Source organism: Ranitomeya imitator, chromosome 8 (genome assembly GCF_032444005.1).
Source record: "Ranitomeya imitator isolate aRanImi1 chromosome 8, aRanImi1.pri, whole genome shotgun sequence".
NCBI lineage: Eukaryota > Metazoa > Chordata > Amphibia > Anura > Dendrobatidae > Ranitomeya > Ranitomeya imitator.
In genome coordinates, this window is record NC_091289.1 from 40722811 (window position 1) to 40739956 (window position 17146).

The following is a 17146-nucleotide window of genomic DNA, read 5'->3' on the forward strand; positions in this document are numbered from 1 at the left end:
GCTTTATAAAAATTAATGACTAGTAATTATAATAACAGATATTTTATTGTTTCCAAAAATCTGCACCTCTAAAATGTTATAGGGAACCTGTCACCATGAGAACGCCGTCCAATCTACAGACACCATATCATAGAATAAGGGGCACAGAGTAGATTACTATGTAGTTTTGTGAGAAAAGATTGTGTTTTCATCATTTCTACAACAATCTGCTCAGCTCCCCCTCCTCTATAACATTGTGCCTGCAGAGCGGACTGCATACTCGCGGTGACAGGCCCCCTTTAATCTATAGGTATGACCCCAGCCCTGCCGCTGTATACCCTTCTCCCATATAACAGGACACTAATCCCGGTTTGCTGGCTCACAGTTTAAATGAACTGCAGATGAGAATATGAAATTACCATCTGGGATGAAACCGAGAAGAATATAGGATAAGGGAATGAAATGAAAGGCTTTTTTTATAATACTAACCTCACTTTAATCATTGCCAAAGAGCATGGAGACAACCCAGCGTCCTCCCACCAGAGAGCCTTGGGCCTCACAAACTTGGCAAGCGCTCCGCTCTGCACAAAACGGGCTGGCAAGCACCATGTCAAAGTAAAAGTCCTCTCCGATGCCTCTCAACAGGACGGAGGAGCAGCTGAGATTTCACCGGGTTTTTAGGTTTCGTGCAGGCATGAGAGTAAACGCTGATGTTAAAGACTTATCCTGAAAAGGAGCTGCTCGCACAGCTGTATGGCTTCTTACAGTGCATCCTCAGGGACATGATCAGAGAGGGATCAGTACTGAAAATAACCGCCTCTGTTCACAGACTGCAAGCAGAGATCTCAGCTAATGACTTGTTAAATTGGGAATGACCCGTTAATCTCCCGTTCATGGATAGAATAGGCAACAGTATGCTAATCATGACTACAAGAACTTCCACGGCTCCAGAGAATGGCGAACTAGACCATAATATCAGGCGTAGGAAACGGTGTGTGGCTATAAAGTCCAGCAGTTCCGATGAAGATAACTTAATATTGCATTATTGTCACATTTGAATAGTGCTTGAAATGGGTTGAGCACCATACACACAGTAAAGAGTCAGTGGAAGCCACCGCAATTGGAGAAAATCAGCCAACAGATCCAAGTTTATAGTGGCTTCCCAAGTTACCCCCGACAGATGTCGTTGGGGAAGAGAACGATCCGGCTTGCCAATTTTAGTGGCTGATCCCTCTGTTATCACTAGAGATAAGCCGCCAAAGGGGTCGCACAGCAGCTCTCCCAAAGATAGGAGCGCCGGCCCAAGTATTCCTGTGTGTAGGAGAGGATAGCTGTTGGCTGAAGGATCATTTTTTCTTACCACCATCTAGTAGCTTACACTTAACAAATCCTAGTTATTGTGCTTTTAAAGTGCCAGTAAAAGGTGACCCTGCCAGCAAAATTAGGACTTCAAAAACAGGTCATCAGAAGTACCACCAAAAAATTCCTGGGCCACAGTGCCAAATCGGACCATGCAACATTTATAGAACAGGATTTCTCCTATAGGGAAAAACGACCATCTACGGTTACACCCCTCGGTGCGTCATTTTAAGGGGGAGCCTCCAACTATATGGGTGTCCAGGCTACGATTTACTTTGGCTAACAGATTTGGAAAGTGGGTCATAGTATACATTTCTCTGCTACAGCCGGGGTTTCTTTTCCCTCCGTTTAGTGCGTGCAAGCTGAATTGATTAAAACCCAAGATGGGAGCGAGCAGAAGTGGTTCCAAAACTTTCCCAAGAATGAATGTCTGTAGCAACAATCTCCACAACAGCCATCTTCCCAGGAGTCCAACTTTCTAGTAAATGTTACATCTGACGAACCTCAGGAAACATCTGGGAAATGTGCAAAATGAAAACTTCAATTTATGGGGCTCCTTCATTACAGTCTGAGCGTAGGTTCCTCCTCCTCTTCCAGGGACCTTTCCCCCATCCTCTATTTCTTAATCCGGTTTCTCATGGTTAGCTCTGAGTACGCTGCACATCCAAGACATTATGAGTGGGCAAGTGTTAGGCCGTTACCAGCGATTCAGCCTGAAACATGACAACGTCATGAAGGTTACTGGGCTCAACTACAACACACAAATGGACTCAATGGATGAATCACAACGACGTGTTACGATGCTCGAGACAGAATTTATGACATACGGTATATAAAAAATGCCTTAAAAAGTTTTTGCTATGGTCCAATTCAGATGTGTTTATTGAAATACTGTCCGTTTTTTATTTTTTATCATAATGTGCCAGAAATTATTTACATCCATTTTGTTTTTTTCCTTTTGTTTTTTATTTTACCATTAGTGTGGCATCCGGTTTTCTCATATGAAGATAGAGGACAGAAAAAAAAAAAAAATTAAAAAACATTTAACCGTAAGAAACGGACATGATTCGGATGACAAGACTGGCAACCAAACGTCCTCAGGCTTTTTTTTTTTTCCACTGATTTGAATGGGCGAAGGACGTGTGAACAGCCCCATAGACTATAAAACCATATTCACACGTTGTGTTTTTTTGCTGCTTTTTTAATGCACATTTTAAGCTGCTTTTTACAGTACTAGCAAAGGCTAGGAGATTTCAGAAATCTCATGCACTCACTTTTTTTCCTGGCCGATTTGGAAAACTTTTTTTTTTTTTTTTTTTAAACAGCAGCATATCACTTTTTTCAGTGTTTTTTCAGCATTTTTTTCACCCATAGAAAGCAAAGTGTAAGTGTAAAAACACAGCAAAAAAACATAGGTGTCAGGTTTTGCTGCGTTTTTTTATGCAAAAACCTTAAGGAAGTTGGATCGTGGTTTTCGGGGGACACAAACCTTTATCAGCATGAACAAGACACAAAAACGCAGCAAAAAAAAAAAATGGAGAAAATACAGATTTTTGTAGCAGCTGCGAGAGCAGGCTTTGCCTGCAGAAAAAAAAAACCGCGAGTGTGAACATTACCTTATGTTATGTATATATCCTATTCATGAAAAACACTGATGGCCAGATACATAAATGGACATCTGAATAAAGCCCAACCTCGGATTTATTTATTTTTGCCTCTCGATTTCCTTTACAATTATTACAACGTATAGTGCTTCAATGTTTAAGATTTTTAAGGTCTTTTTAAAGATCTTTTAGGCTGTGTGCACACGTTCTGGATTTTTCGCTATAAAAACGCATAAAAAAACGCATACATATGCATCCCATCATTTATAATGCATTGCACAATTTTTGTGCATATGTTGCTTTTTTTTCCGTGAAAAAAAAACGCATTGTGGTAAAACCGCAGCATGTTCATTAATTTTGCGGTTTTGCAGATCAGGAAAAAAAACGTGCAAATAACACAAAAAAACGGATGGGGATTTCTTGCAGAAAATGTCCAGTTTTGTTCAGGAAAGAAATCCTGACGTGTGCACATAGCCTTAGGCTACTTTCACACATCAGGTTTTTTGCATCAGGCACAATCCGGCGAATGGCGGAAAAACCGGATCCGGCGCAGATTGTGAAAAACTGAGGCGACGGATCCGTTTTTTCGACGGATCCGGCTAGCATATCTAGATCATTGGATAATAAAAAATTTGGAGCATGCTCAGTTTAAAAAAACTGGAATCTGGCGCCGGAATCAGTCATTTTCCGGATCCGGTACCTTCCAGCTCCCATAGGCTTCCATTCTAGCAAACAGCCAGAAGCAAAAAAAAAAAAAACGTTGCTATGGACGTTTTTCCGGAAATGGCAGATTTGCCGGATCCGGCGAAAACCGGACAAAATGCAATGTCATCTGGCGCAATCCGGCACTAATGCAAGTCTATGGGTAAAAAAAACTGGATCCGGCGGCAACATTCGCCGGATCCGGTTTTTTGAAATGTAGCCGGATTGAGCCCGACAGCGAAAACCTGATGTGTGAAAGTAGCCTTAGGGTTATACCTGCAGCGGTCTATGCAAGGGCTGGGCAGGGTGTACGGAGTAACCAGAACACCCAGAGAACAAATTCAATAGGAAATTCATAGAATCACCTAATTATAACACTCAGCAAGCAGCCCATAATACGTCATACTGTGCCGACCTAATGTTAGGTGCCAACCTTTTAACACGCTCGGTATGCAGGCATATAGTAGCAGTATAAATACAGATTCCAGTGTCAAGGTTTGGACCCACAATGGGCCCTCCAAGCACTGAATGGCGACCCAAATGTTGACAATATTTGAGGCCGAGGTGTGGAAGTGGCACAATATCGCACACAGACCTCATTTATGAAACCGAAACGAAAAAAAAAAAAAATTGCCAACGTTACCTATTACAACCAATCACAGGGCAGCTTGAATTTTTCCACAGCAGATTAATAAATAGAAGCTGAGCTCTGATTGGTTGCCATGGACAACAGGGCCTGTGTGATTTTTGTGAAAATATAAGCCCAAAGCAAAAGTTATAATTTACCTCAAGGATAAAGATGGGGGGGGGGGGGTTTGAACACTTAATACAGTATGGTCTTGATACCTCATCTGGGATTAACTTCGCTACAAGGGGGAATTTGTGTTTTTTTAATTTATTTCTTATAAACTGTTCTGACACTTTTCTGTCAGCATAATGGCAACTCCAAGAGCAAGCGGCCATTGTTCAACAAACAGAGCTTTATTCACCATCAACCAGGTCTTGCCAGGGCAGATGGCGCACAACACTGCCAATGTTAACTGGCATGCCCCAAAGCCATACACAAGTCCTAAAAGATCCCGCATATAACATGTGTATCGAGGGAAAAAGGGGGCATTGTTGCCATTAGCAACCAATCAGAAATTACATTTCTGCTTCACAATGCATTTTAGAAAATGCCAATCTCTGGTTGCTGAAAGCAAAATGGCTGACTCATCTTTACACGAGACAGCCATATTTTGCGGTATATACGGACACCAATGTGGACGGCGCGTGGCCCTCCTGGCCTGTACTTACAGATATATAGGAGCCTGTAAGTTAGGGCTCAGGAGATCGGCAGTCAGTCCAGGCACTGCTGTCCATATACAGACCCCTGACATGGCCATCTGAATCTGGCCCAAGGGGGTTTTGATACAGAAGCCTATCGATCATAATACATGGCAGAGCCATAGTAGTGTCTGTTATTCTTGCTGCCTTCCTGGAGCCTTTTCCTTACAACCTATTTTCCATTATTTACACAGTCATGATTTATATACCGTATATGAGAAGTCATGTTTGCTATATGTAACTCTTTAAGACATTTCACAACATCATAAATGGTTTAAATTGTTCATAAAAACAGCAACTTTGCAATTCACTTGTTAGTGAAAAAAAGAGGGATTTTTAATGTGTACTGCTCCTACTGCAGAGGTGGCCGGTAACCTAGGTAATATCAACAGCTAGTCTTGTAAGCAAGGAGCACAGCGCTTACAGGATCCTTTCTATACAGTTTGTACGAGTTCCTAGTAAAGGTGTTGTTCAGGACTAATCTATATATTTTTCTTACTTTTGGCCTAAAAACTAACAAGTAGATAGCTGATAATAGAGAAAGCTACTGCCTGTTCCACCCAGTGCAGGCTCAGAGCAGTCAGCGACCTCTGCTGTCGACGATTCACATGCTGCACATCAACAGAGCAGCTGTTATTCTTCTGGGCTGCTCTGCAGACGTCATGCTGATTGACAGCCAGCTCCCTGCAGTTAGGGAATGTGGAGCCGGCTGTCAATCAGCATGAGGTTGGCAGTCATGCCCCATTCAACAAGGCAGGAGCTCAGGAAGCGAAGCTGCTGAATTGCAGGCAGGAGTGGTCTGTGACTGCTCTGTGCCGGAAGAGATCAGATCCAGGCACGGCAGGCAGTTATCAACTACCTTTATTTTAGTCTTTAGGTCCGCAGAGGGGGGAAAAAAAAAAAAGTATATATCCTTAATAATCTTTTAAAGCTGATCACATAGGTGGGTCCACCCAGTGTCAGTGCCCACGCGGTTCTTCGATGCTGTGGGGTTAAAGCTTCTTCTTCTAGCAGCATCAGAGAGCACCGTTCAGACATTTATGGTCCAAACCATCAATCAGGAGCCCACTGCGCCCTAGCAAGCAGGGAAGCGGTGTGCTCCTGAATAATAAAAATTATTCCACTCCGTTAACATTCTTTAAAATGAGCGTCGAAATATTAACTTTTTTTTTTTTAATGAAACCGCTTTAGTTTTTGGAAATCTAGTTTTGCTCCTACTAAACCATTGATTCCAATCTCGGACTTGTACGTTGTAATCCATTCAGAGAGGCAGGACCCGCGTTCAGCGTCTTATTCTCCTGTGCGCCAAGACATCAGGTGACATGTTTCACAAAAATCACCCGACATTTAAATACAGCATTGGATGAAAACCAGAATTTCCAGCCAAGGAAATCTTTTTGTTCTTTTATAGAATCCAAAAGCGATAAAACCGCTGGATGTCTCGCGGCGTCCACCTGCGACTTTAGACACAGCTGTACTAACTGTGCTTGTAACAAACATTCCAGACAGGGAAAAATCGGGATATTCAAGCCCAAAGAGGTGGTTATATTGTATGGCAGACATCTGCAGGGGCGGACGGTGCAACCACCCTGGAGGCACAAGTCACGTACACAGTATTACGGCACAGTAGAAGACGTGATGGGCTTTTGTTGCCACGGTTGTTTTTGGCAGAAATGGCAAGCAATGAACTGCCAATAGGAAAGGGTGCGTGACCCGTTCCCCGATCTGCGAGGGGACTCTTAATTTTAAAACACTGCCTGCTGGGAAAAGGCTGATGTCAGCCCTAAGAGCAGAGCGTTTGGAGAGGATAAGGGGCTCTTTGTTTTCAGTTGAACTGTGAAAATGAGAAAATGGCTCCAGTCTGACAAACAAGAAAACCACACAACCGTAGGTCAGGCCTGGACCTCTATTTAAAGCCACAGTGCCCCATCAGCGTTACTCTTGTGTCTACAAAACTATGTTAAAAAGTTAACAAAAATTATAAAAAAAAAAAAAATCAGAAATTAACTATACATCAAACTAAACGAAGGGACTAGAGCGGGTCAGACCATGGAAATCTATGCCGAAAAGAAATGGAAGTGCTGCAGACCCCAAGTGATAAAATCATATTTATACTTACAATTCTGATAAATATGTAATTACACACGTGCGCATTATAATAAATATATATATATATATATATACATATACAAACACACACATATGCACACATCATATACACACATTAGATATGTATTATACAGATGCAAAAATGTATACACATTTTATATTTTGCTGTGCTACAAAATTGCACACTAATTACCATAATATATATTATACACACACATCAAAGTTATATAATTGTCTAAGGGTCACTTCCGTCTTTCTGTCTGTCTGTCACGGATCTTCATTGGTCGTGGCCTCTGTCTGTCATGGAAATCCAAGTCGCTGATTGGTCGTGGCAAAACGCCCACAACCATTGACATGGCCAATCAGCGACGGCCATAGTCTGGCAGTGAAATGGACGCTGCATTACTGCCCTGCAGTCAGCGCTGAGCGGTCACACAGGGTTAATGCCAGGGTTAATGGACCGTGGTGTAACGCACTACGTTAACGCAGCTATTAACCCTGTGTGACCAACTTTTTACTATTGATGCTGCCTATGCAGCATCAATAGTAAAAAGATCTAATGTTACAAATAATAATAATAAAAAAAAAAAGGTTATTCTCACCTTCCGACGTCGCACTCTGTCATCAGCAGTGCAAGAGGCAGGTTCCGGTGCCAAGGATGCCATGCGAGAAGGACCTGCCATGACGTCACGGTCATGTGACCGCGACATCATCACAGGTCCTGCGCTCATACCAACCCTGGGACCGGAAGCTGCCGCGTGCACCGCACACAGGCGACAGGTCTACAAGGGGCCTTCGGAAGGTGAGTATACGTTTATTTTTTATTTTAAGTCTTTTTTAACCAAGCATATAGTGCCCACATTGCTATATACTACGTGGGCTGTGTTACATACTGCGTGGGCTCTGTTATATACTACATCTCTGTGCTATATACTATGTAGCTGGGCAATATACAACGTGAATGTGCAATATACAACATGACTGTCCAATATACTACGCGACTGTCCAATATACTACGTGCTCTGTGTTATATACTACGTAGCTGTGCAATATACTATGTGGCTGTGTCGGTTCTGTTATATACTACGTCGACTGTGCAATATACTACGTGGCTCTGTTATATACTACGTGGCTGTGCAATATACTACGTAGGTATGCAATATACTACGTGCCTCTACAATATACTACGTGGCTATGTTATATACTAGGTGGCTCTGCTATATAATACGTCACTTACCAATATACTACATAGCTGTGCAATACACTACGTAGCTGTGCAATACACTACGTGACTGTGCAATATACTACGTGGCTATACAATATACTACGTGGATCTACAATATACTACATGGCTATGTTATATACTACGTGGCTGTGCAATATACTACGTGGCTCTGTTATATACTACGTGGCTGACTAATATACTAAGTGCCTGTGCAATACACTACGTAGCTGTGCAATATACTACGTGGCTTAAATACTACGTTGCTGTGTTATATATTATGTAACTCTGTTATATACTACGTCAGTTGTGTTATATACTATGTCACTGTGCAATATAGTACGTAGTCTGTGCTATATACTACCTACATATTCTAGAATACCGATACGTTCGAATCGGGCCACCATCTAGTCATACACATATACATGTATGTCAGATAAATAGCATACATTAATATATATATTATACACACACGTGTTGTGCTTCTTTCAGTCTACAAATGAGCCAATGGTGAAAGTTCCAAAACAACCAGGATATTTGGGTTCTGGGTTAAAATCCTGTACAATTCTAGACTAGGCCCAGTCATAAACTTTCATCAAGATTCTTCAAATTCACACAAAAAATATGACGTTGGCTATGGACCCATTTCTCTTTGCTTAATTCATTCATTCAGAAACCACAAATATTGTCCATGTCACATATCAAATTAAATATTTTTAGACCAAGGAACAAAAAAAAAGAAAAAAAAAAACAGATTAGGGGGTTAAAAATAAAGACCAGCGAAAACAAAAATAGGGCTGTGTTGAGTCAAGGGTAAGGGGCAGCAAAGGCACCGCTCCATTCCATGTTGCTAAATGCAGAATCTTAGAAGTGTTTTATTACAGCAGGATTTATTCGCTGCAGTCGTTGGGAAGAAATGTCAGCTCGCATCCTACTCCGAAGTGAATTATTCTAAAACCTACACATCTCTAGGGCACAGTCAGTACCCATGCATAAATGATTTTTCACTTTTTTTGAGGGTGCGCTAACTACTATAGTATTGGCCAACGGAGTGAGAGAATGTGACGGTTGTAAAAATGGACATGCATCCCCTCCACCCCAACCCACTGTCTCCGTCTCCATCATCCTGTAGAGTATAAGGCCTGAAGGGCAGGGTCCGCTACCCTCTGTACCAGTCTGTCATTGTTAGGCTGTTCTCTGTAATGAATCTGTATGTGACCCCTCCTCATGTACAACCCATGGAATCAATGCTGCTCTAAAACCAAATAATAATAGAAAAGTCTGCAGGAAAAATGGGCATACCCAACTGTCCAAGAAGGTGACAAGGGGGTGGGATACTACAGTAGTTACAACTTAAGAGGCCGTTGCCAAAAACAAACCCTACATAAAGAAATCAACTGTTCGGATCACAGTATCACAAGAATCTCGATAGGTGAATTAATACATTATAGCAAATTGGTAATAGGGGCAAAAAAGGGACTGATTAATAAAGAGGTAGTAAAGAGTTACTACTCCGTTAACCCTCTTGTACGCCATTTCTTGTTTCCTTGGAAGGAGACACATGGTGGAGGAATGTCAACACTTGCGTAAAAGCAAAAAATATAAAGACGGCTGATTCTCTTGGTTCTGAGCCCTTATTGTTTCGCTACCTTGGGCTCTGGCTAGCCAATTTGTAACACATTCCTGGGCTGCAGACTGCCGGCCCAGTCTGTGACTAACACTGCCATGATTTATTTGAGGATAAATACAACACTGCCTGTCCTATGATGGATGGGAGCAGGCCAGAAGCCGAGGAATGCCCGGAATGTGGCTCTACACTTGGAACTCCGACAGCCAAGCACAGTTCTCAGTTATCAAATGACCTCTGATCGCTTCCTTCACAAAGGAATGAGCGGCATCTTGACATCGAGCCTCATGCCAGAAAGACAAAGAAACATTCAAGGGGCATCGGGAAATCTTTCCTGCTCCGAACATTTGTTGGGTGGCTTTATTCATCCACAGAGGCCTTCCTGTGAAGACGTATGCCAAAAAAAAAAATACTGACGGACAACTGCAGGGGCTCCTTGTGTCAGCTGAGCAGCTGTACCACCGTATGGAAGGGTGGGAGGGAGGTGAAGCTGGTGGGCCTCAAAAAGGACCAGGGTGACATTTGGTGCAGAATACTTTTACTGGGTAACCGATACCAGACACAGGTCTAATCCATAAGAGGAGGAGTGTAAGGGTCTTGTTTCTGCCCATGTTTAAATTATTGCCAAGCATACCAATTGTCGTCAAACCTTCACAACCTGGGTGGCGATGAAAAGGCCACCATCACAGATCCACAACCATCCAGATTGCCATAATAGATTTGTTTTATAAATAATCTATGTATAATATACAATTCGGGACTGTTGAGGATCCCATTCTGAAGACTCTATCCTAATTCCTACAGGTCTCTACATACAAAGACCACAACAATGGAATATTTTTATAGTCCCTGTATGAGGGCCACAAAATACATACACACAGCCATTTCTAAGATGACAAAAATATCTTGGCACGCAAGAGTGTATTTTGACCAAATTCTACATTTCTACAGGTCAACGAAGCCTCCAAGGAATTGGAACCCATACAAGCTTCATGAACTATAAACGGAGTGCCAGTAAGCAAGGAGTTAGATTTTCGGTTTCCTCAAGATGTTTAGAAAGCTCAAAATTAATATTAAAGAGGTACTTACAAGTGAGGGGAAAACATCCGGCTCATTTTCGAGACATGGTCATTTTCACAGTCTAGTTCATCATCTCCTTGGTCCATGCTGCACTTCCTCCTTTTGGGGCTGATAGGCGGAGGGCCCGTCCGATGATTGGTGAGTGAAGGCATCGGAAGAGGCTGCATCCTGGGATCACTCCTTAACGCTGCTTCTCCTGAAAGAGGTGACAAACGAGTATGTTAGATTAGTGTGTGGTTGTCTACAGACACAGCTGTCGAACCAGAAAGTGAGTTTTCTTGTATTTTATACATCATTAACACTTTAAAGGGCTGTTCCAAAAATAGCAAGATTGGAATAGAGATCCCAAGAACAGGAACTCTGGAGCCTAGGCTCAGTAAAAGCCCCATCTTGAGTGAAGTGGAGGTGAGCATGCTTGACCTATGCTATATTCATTGTCTACGGAACTTCCGGAGTTAGTGGAATACTTCATCCAACAGTCCTGCAGACCATCAACGGAGCGGAAGTTGAGCACGCTCACCTTCTCTTCAATCAAGATAGGGATCCGAGAGCCCAGTTTCTAGAACTCCGTTCTTGGGATCGTGTAGCGTCCCAGAGGTAAGTTCCCTAACGATCATCAAGTTACGTTCTATCAAATTTAAAAAGCTTTATATTATTATTAATACCGTTATGAACATATCCATAAAAACCAATGCCTCTCTTCTGTTTCCCGATCAAAAGTTTAACACAAGGAATCTCCGGTCTAGAGGAATATAAAATCCAGTTTTTGTGGACTGGTCATACATGTTCATGTCTTCAATGAAACGTCCCCTTTAATAGTAGAAGTTTTCTTATTCTGCCGAGTGTATGAAACCTCACTCTAGAGTCACCATCAGAATCTGCGGGACGCCAGACGGCACAGGGAATTATTTAACCAGAAGATGTGAAGTGACCCAGAATACTCAGAGATCTGGCACAGATAACAGACTGGAACTTTCCATCTCATAGTGGTCGGGATGGCGAATAATCAAACCTTGTACGCTAGGTGCTCGATAACGCTTTCCTCATTTAACCGCATGCTTCTCCAGGGACATATTGATTTTCTCTTTTTTTTGTGTGTGTGTGTGTGTGTATTGACAAGTGTCAGACCATAGTAAACTGTACAAATCTTATCTAACGAGCACGAAATAAATGGATTTCTAATTCTTGATTTCGAATATAAGAAGCGGCGTCCGTGCCGTGTAGTATTTGAAATGGTCAATAAATTACAATTCTGCCTCTACTCAATTAGTCAAATAATTGTGCGATGAGGTGGATAAGGCTCGTAATCTATACATAAGGTGTAAGGCAAAAGCTTCACTAATTAAAGCAATGTGTTCTCAAGTGTTTATCTTATGTCAATGGATGCCTTTATATTGCACAGCATATCACTTGTTAAAGAAAGAAGAGCAGCTCTGGAGTTCAGCTCTAATTATCTTTGAAAGTTAATGTCCCCATACACATTAGATGATTGACGATTCACCCACTTGCCACCCCAAAATTGACAGGTACAACTAATTTATCCAATGTGTATATGAAGGGGGGCTTAACTTTCAATTCACAGTTATTGCAGAACTTTGAACTCCAGAGCTGCTCTTCCTGCTTTAACTGTGGATTGAAAGTTAAGGCACACATACATAGTTTGATAAAAGTCAGCCGAACCAGCCAATTTCTGGGAGATCAGCGGATTGTCCAATGTGTTATGGGGGCTGTCCAACAGATGATGTCAGACGGGGCGGACATATTATTGGTGCAACCTGTGCAGGCCCATTCTCCACCTCCAAAGTAGGCTGAAGTTTGCTTTATGATGAGCTATTGGACTGCAAAGGGCCCATATATTGTTCATGAACGGAGGGCCTTTTCGGTCTGTGTCCACCAGGGTAGAGAAGGGTTCAGACTCTGGAATTTCTTCAGCAGTCTATCGATCCTTTTGTTCGATGGAGAGATAAGGCAAACAGAGAAGTCTGGCAGCGGTTCACTCAGAGAACACTGGGGCATTCAGCCTAGCCAAGAGCTTCAGTGTATGAGGGAGTCAGCGGTCAGCCCAACGATCTTTCGGCCAACAGCTTTCTTTTAGTGTATGGCCACTTTTAAAGCCATATTTAGGGCAGCAGGGTGTCTCCGTGGTTAGCACTGTAGCATTCCAATGCGGAGGTCAAATCCCACCAAGGACGACATCTGCAAGGAGCCTGTATATGCCCTCAGTGTTTGGGTGGGTTTCCTCTGATTTCCTCCCAAACACCAAAGATATACTGATAGGGAATCTAGATTGGGAACCCCATTGGGGACAGTGATGATAAAGTATGCTAAGAGCTGTGGAATTCATGGCATGAGTGAGTAAAATAAAAAAATAAAAATTAAAAGGTGTTTTCCTGTGGCCTATCACTAGGATACCCTATTAAATAGGTTGTCCAGTCAAAACCGATAAGTTAGCAGTAACTCTGTGACTGCAGACTTATGAATCTCCCCAGCGCACGCACTGAGTACTGTGGGGATTCGTCAATTTCAGACCCGGGAACAGACGGTATGCATGAGTTATACATACTCCTGGCCAGTGGGTGCAGCCTCGCTCTCCATACACTTGTATGGAGTGAGACCTCACCCTCTAGTTGGCCATGTCATTGGTTGGGGCACGGCCTCGGCTCAATACAACAGTATGGAGAAAGGCTGCACCCACTGGCCAGGGGAATGTATAACTCCTACATAACCTCTGGTCCCGGGTCCGAAACCAGCAAATCCCTGCAGCGCACAGTGCGTGCGCTGGGGGGATTCATAAGTCTGCAGTTACACAGAGTGACTGCAGACTTATCGGTTTTGACCGGACAACCCCTTCAATTATAAATTTGAGGGGCCAGTCTCCCAGGACCCTTCTCGATCAGCCATGAAAAATAAAAAGTGCAGCGTAGTAACCAGTGTTGAGCACATCAAGGAAAATGCTCCAATTAGGAAGTGCTTGACTTGGAGGTGTGTGTGGGGTCCTACACATTCACCCAAGTTGAATAAATGGTCTCGGAAAAGTGCAATGCCAATAAGGAGAATATGCAAATTATCTCTTCAGAGAGGAAGAGGACTAGAACTCTAGCGCCACCTATAGGAAGTAGCAATACTAACAGTCAATGTAGACTCTAATGAGCCTTGTCACATGACTTCGGATAAAAGCCAAAACCAAAATCTTAATTTGCAGACACTGTGCCCCTCGCTGTGCAAAGTGTGAGATCTGGTTTGCTTGGGTGGGAGGCATCTGACCGAGATTCAAGGGGTAACGCTTCTCCTTACAGAGAATGACATGTCAAGCCTGACATGCCGGAATGAGAAGACTTTTAAGCAGAATGCTCCTCTGCAAAATATTTAAATTGTCTCCACAGAGAGGAAGAAGACTAAAACGCTAGTGCTACCTATTGGAAGTAACAATCCTAAAAGTCAATATCGACTCTCTAACAAGCCTGAAAAAATGCGACTGGAACAGAACTGGAGTATGAGGGACATACATTACCAAATGTACAGCGCAGTGACCGAATGAAGGCACAACCTCTTCATTCAAGGTGCTGCAAGTTGGACCCAGACCATTCAGATATTTTTTCCTAGCCAAAAGATATATCAGTATAACACTTCGAACCCTATATAAAGCTACTCACTAGTCACCCAACTGCATATTATACCGCAAGCAGAAAAAAAATACTTAGGTGTTGATAACATACAATTAATCTCGCTAATCCAGGTTTGCTAATGGGAATAAAACCACTTCAGATGGGAACACTGATAAACACACATTGTCCACTATATTTTGACACATTGGGGTCAGTGAACCTTGGGTTAGGTCCTGTGGTGCTTATCAAAGCTCAATCTATTACAATTCATCCAAACATGCACACAATAGCGCAATGAGATGGATACTAAAGGCCCCTTCACATTAAGCGACGCTGCAGCGATACCGACAACGATCCGGATCGCTGCAGCGTCGCTGTTTGGTCGCTGGAGAGCTGTCACACAGACCGCTCTCCAGCGACCAACGATGCCGGTAACCAGGGTAAACATCGGGTAACTAAGCGCAGGGCCGCGCTTAGTAACCCGATGTTTACCCTGGTTACCATGCTAAAAGTAAAAAAAAACAAACACTAGATACTTACCTACCGCTGTCTGTCCTCCAGCGCTGCGCTCTGCTTCTCTGCTCTCCTCCTGTACTGTCTGTGAGCCGGAAAGCAGAGCGGTGACGTCACCGCTCTGCTTTCCGGCTCACAGCCAGTACAGGAGGAGTGCAGAGCACAGCGCTGGAGGACAGACAGCGGTAGGTAAGTATCTAGTGTTTGTTTTTTTTTACTTTTAGCATGGTAACCAGGGTAAACATCGGGTTACTAAGCGCGGCCCTGCGCTTAGTTACCCGATGTTTACCCTGGTTACCAGTGAAGACATCGCTGGATCGGTGTCACACACGCCGATCCAGCGATGTCTCCAGGGAGTCCAGCGACGAAATAAAGTTCTGGACTTTGTTCAGCGACCAACGATCTCCCAGCAGGGGCCTGATCGTTGGTCGCTGTCACACATAACGATTTCATTAACGATATCGTTGCTACGTCACAAATAGCAACGATATCGTTAACAATATCGTTTTGTGTGAAGGTACCTTTAGGCGCGACCATGGAAAGGAAGAAAAAAAAAACTTGTTTAATTTAGATTTGTTAGTAGATGTACTAAACTTATCACGACATTGGCCGTAAAGAACATCATCGATAGATCAGCCACAACACATTTAGAGTCCATGACATCACCTTTTCCCAGTAAGCAGACTGTTATACCTTTACCTTCAGGACTTTCTTCAGAGACAACCAAATATCAGCAATAAAAGTAGTTTATGATTAGGTAATGAATGACAGCCGGGCCATGTTTCCTAGGTTTATTACATGTCACCCAAGTACTAGGTGATAAGGGAATCCCATAATGCAGCGGTGACATTGCTTGCCTTTGAATGTGTAACTTCTGAGCGAGAGGTTAATAAGTAACAAACATTATGTAATAAGAAAAACTTTACATAGTGTTAGACAGATCATCCTAGGTCTACACATAAAAAACAGCCTGGGACAGTAATAAAAAAAAAAGAAAACTCTTAAAAACATAATAAAAAAACTAACAGGACTCCTATAAAAGTGTCTGGCATCCACACCAAGGATTACAGATATTATTATTATTTATTATTATAGCGTCATTAATTCCATGGCGCTTTACATGTGAGGAGGGGTATACATAATAAAAACAAGTACAATAATCTTAACCAATACAAGTCACAACTGGTACAGGAGGAGAGAGGACCCTGCCCGCGAGGGCTCACAATCTACAAGGGATGATCATTGTTTGGATCCATTTCTAGGCGCTTTCTGGGGAAGTACCATATACTTTAAGTGCTGTTGATCAGAGGAGAGCAAAAGGGCAAAATCTTATTGGAGCCTCATGAACAAATGTCTAATATGTCTGGGAAGAAAAACAGTGGTTTGGATTCTTTTTAAAATTTGGGCACACCCCAATGATTATTAAAGATCGAAGAATGTGTATTCTTGGCATTGCAAATCTTCCTCATTTAAAAGAATGGGGCCATGCTACAATAGCCAATATTGCCCATGGCCAAGAGTAGGGTGATTTTATTAGGAAAAAGAAGTCTGTAAACTAGACTTCCCTTATTTAAGGGGGATTTTCTAGGAACATAAATTGAAGATCTTCCTTAGGTGGTCTGACCCAGCTTGCTTTAAGCACCAAGGCCCCCCGTTTTTCCAAACACAAAGGCACATCTGTAAATCCAGACCTTTGTTTGTAAGCCCAGACATCCCCCTTAAGTGTTGCCTCACATCCATTTCCTGCTGTTCACTGTTGATATGACATTTTTGGTAACACCCTCATGTCAGGCCAGAAATTCCACAGGGTTATGCAAAGTATTTTACATCTACGTAGAGATGAACTACAAACTGGAAGTCAGGAAACATACACAACATAAAAAAAACAAACTGAATCAAGAAATTTGCCATCATGTGGCCAATACTAAAGGAAAAGGGGACATTTTAAAGAGTTACCATATTCCAAAAATCAGCAAGTAAGATCACCGAGTGTCCCAAGAATGAGGATCTTGGCTTTCTC

At 42.6% G+C, this 17146-nt stretch overlaps 1 protein-coding gene across 3 annotated transcripts in view; it reads right to left on the reverse strand.

The window, feature by feature from the left end:
- VGLL4 (vestigial like family member 4) overlaps positions 1-17146 on the reverse strand; it is an 84874-nt gene that overhangs the window by 7330 nt on the left and 60398 nt on the right. For all 3 annotated transcript variants that reach the window (XM_069736771.1, XM_069736772.1, XM_069736770.1), the window contains one exon: positions 11018-11204. In XM_069736771.1, the coding sequence (XP_069592872.1) occupies positions 11018-11204 (187 nt within the window). The remainder of the gene's footprint in view (positions 1-11017; positions 11205-17146) is intronic.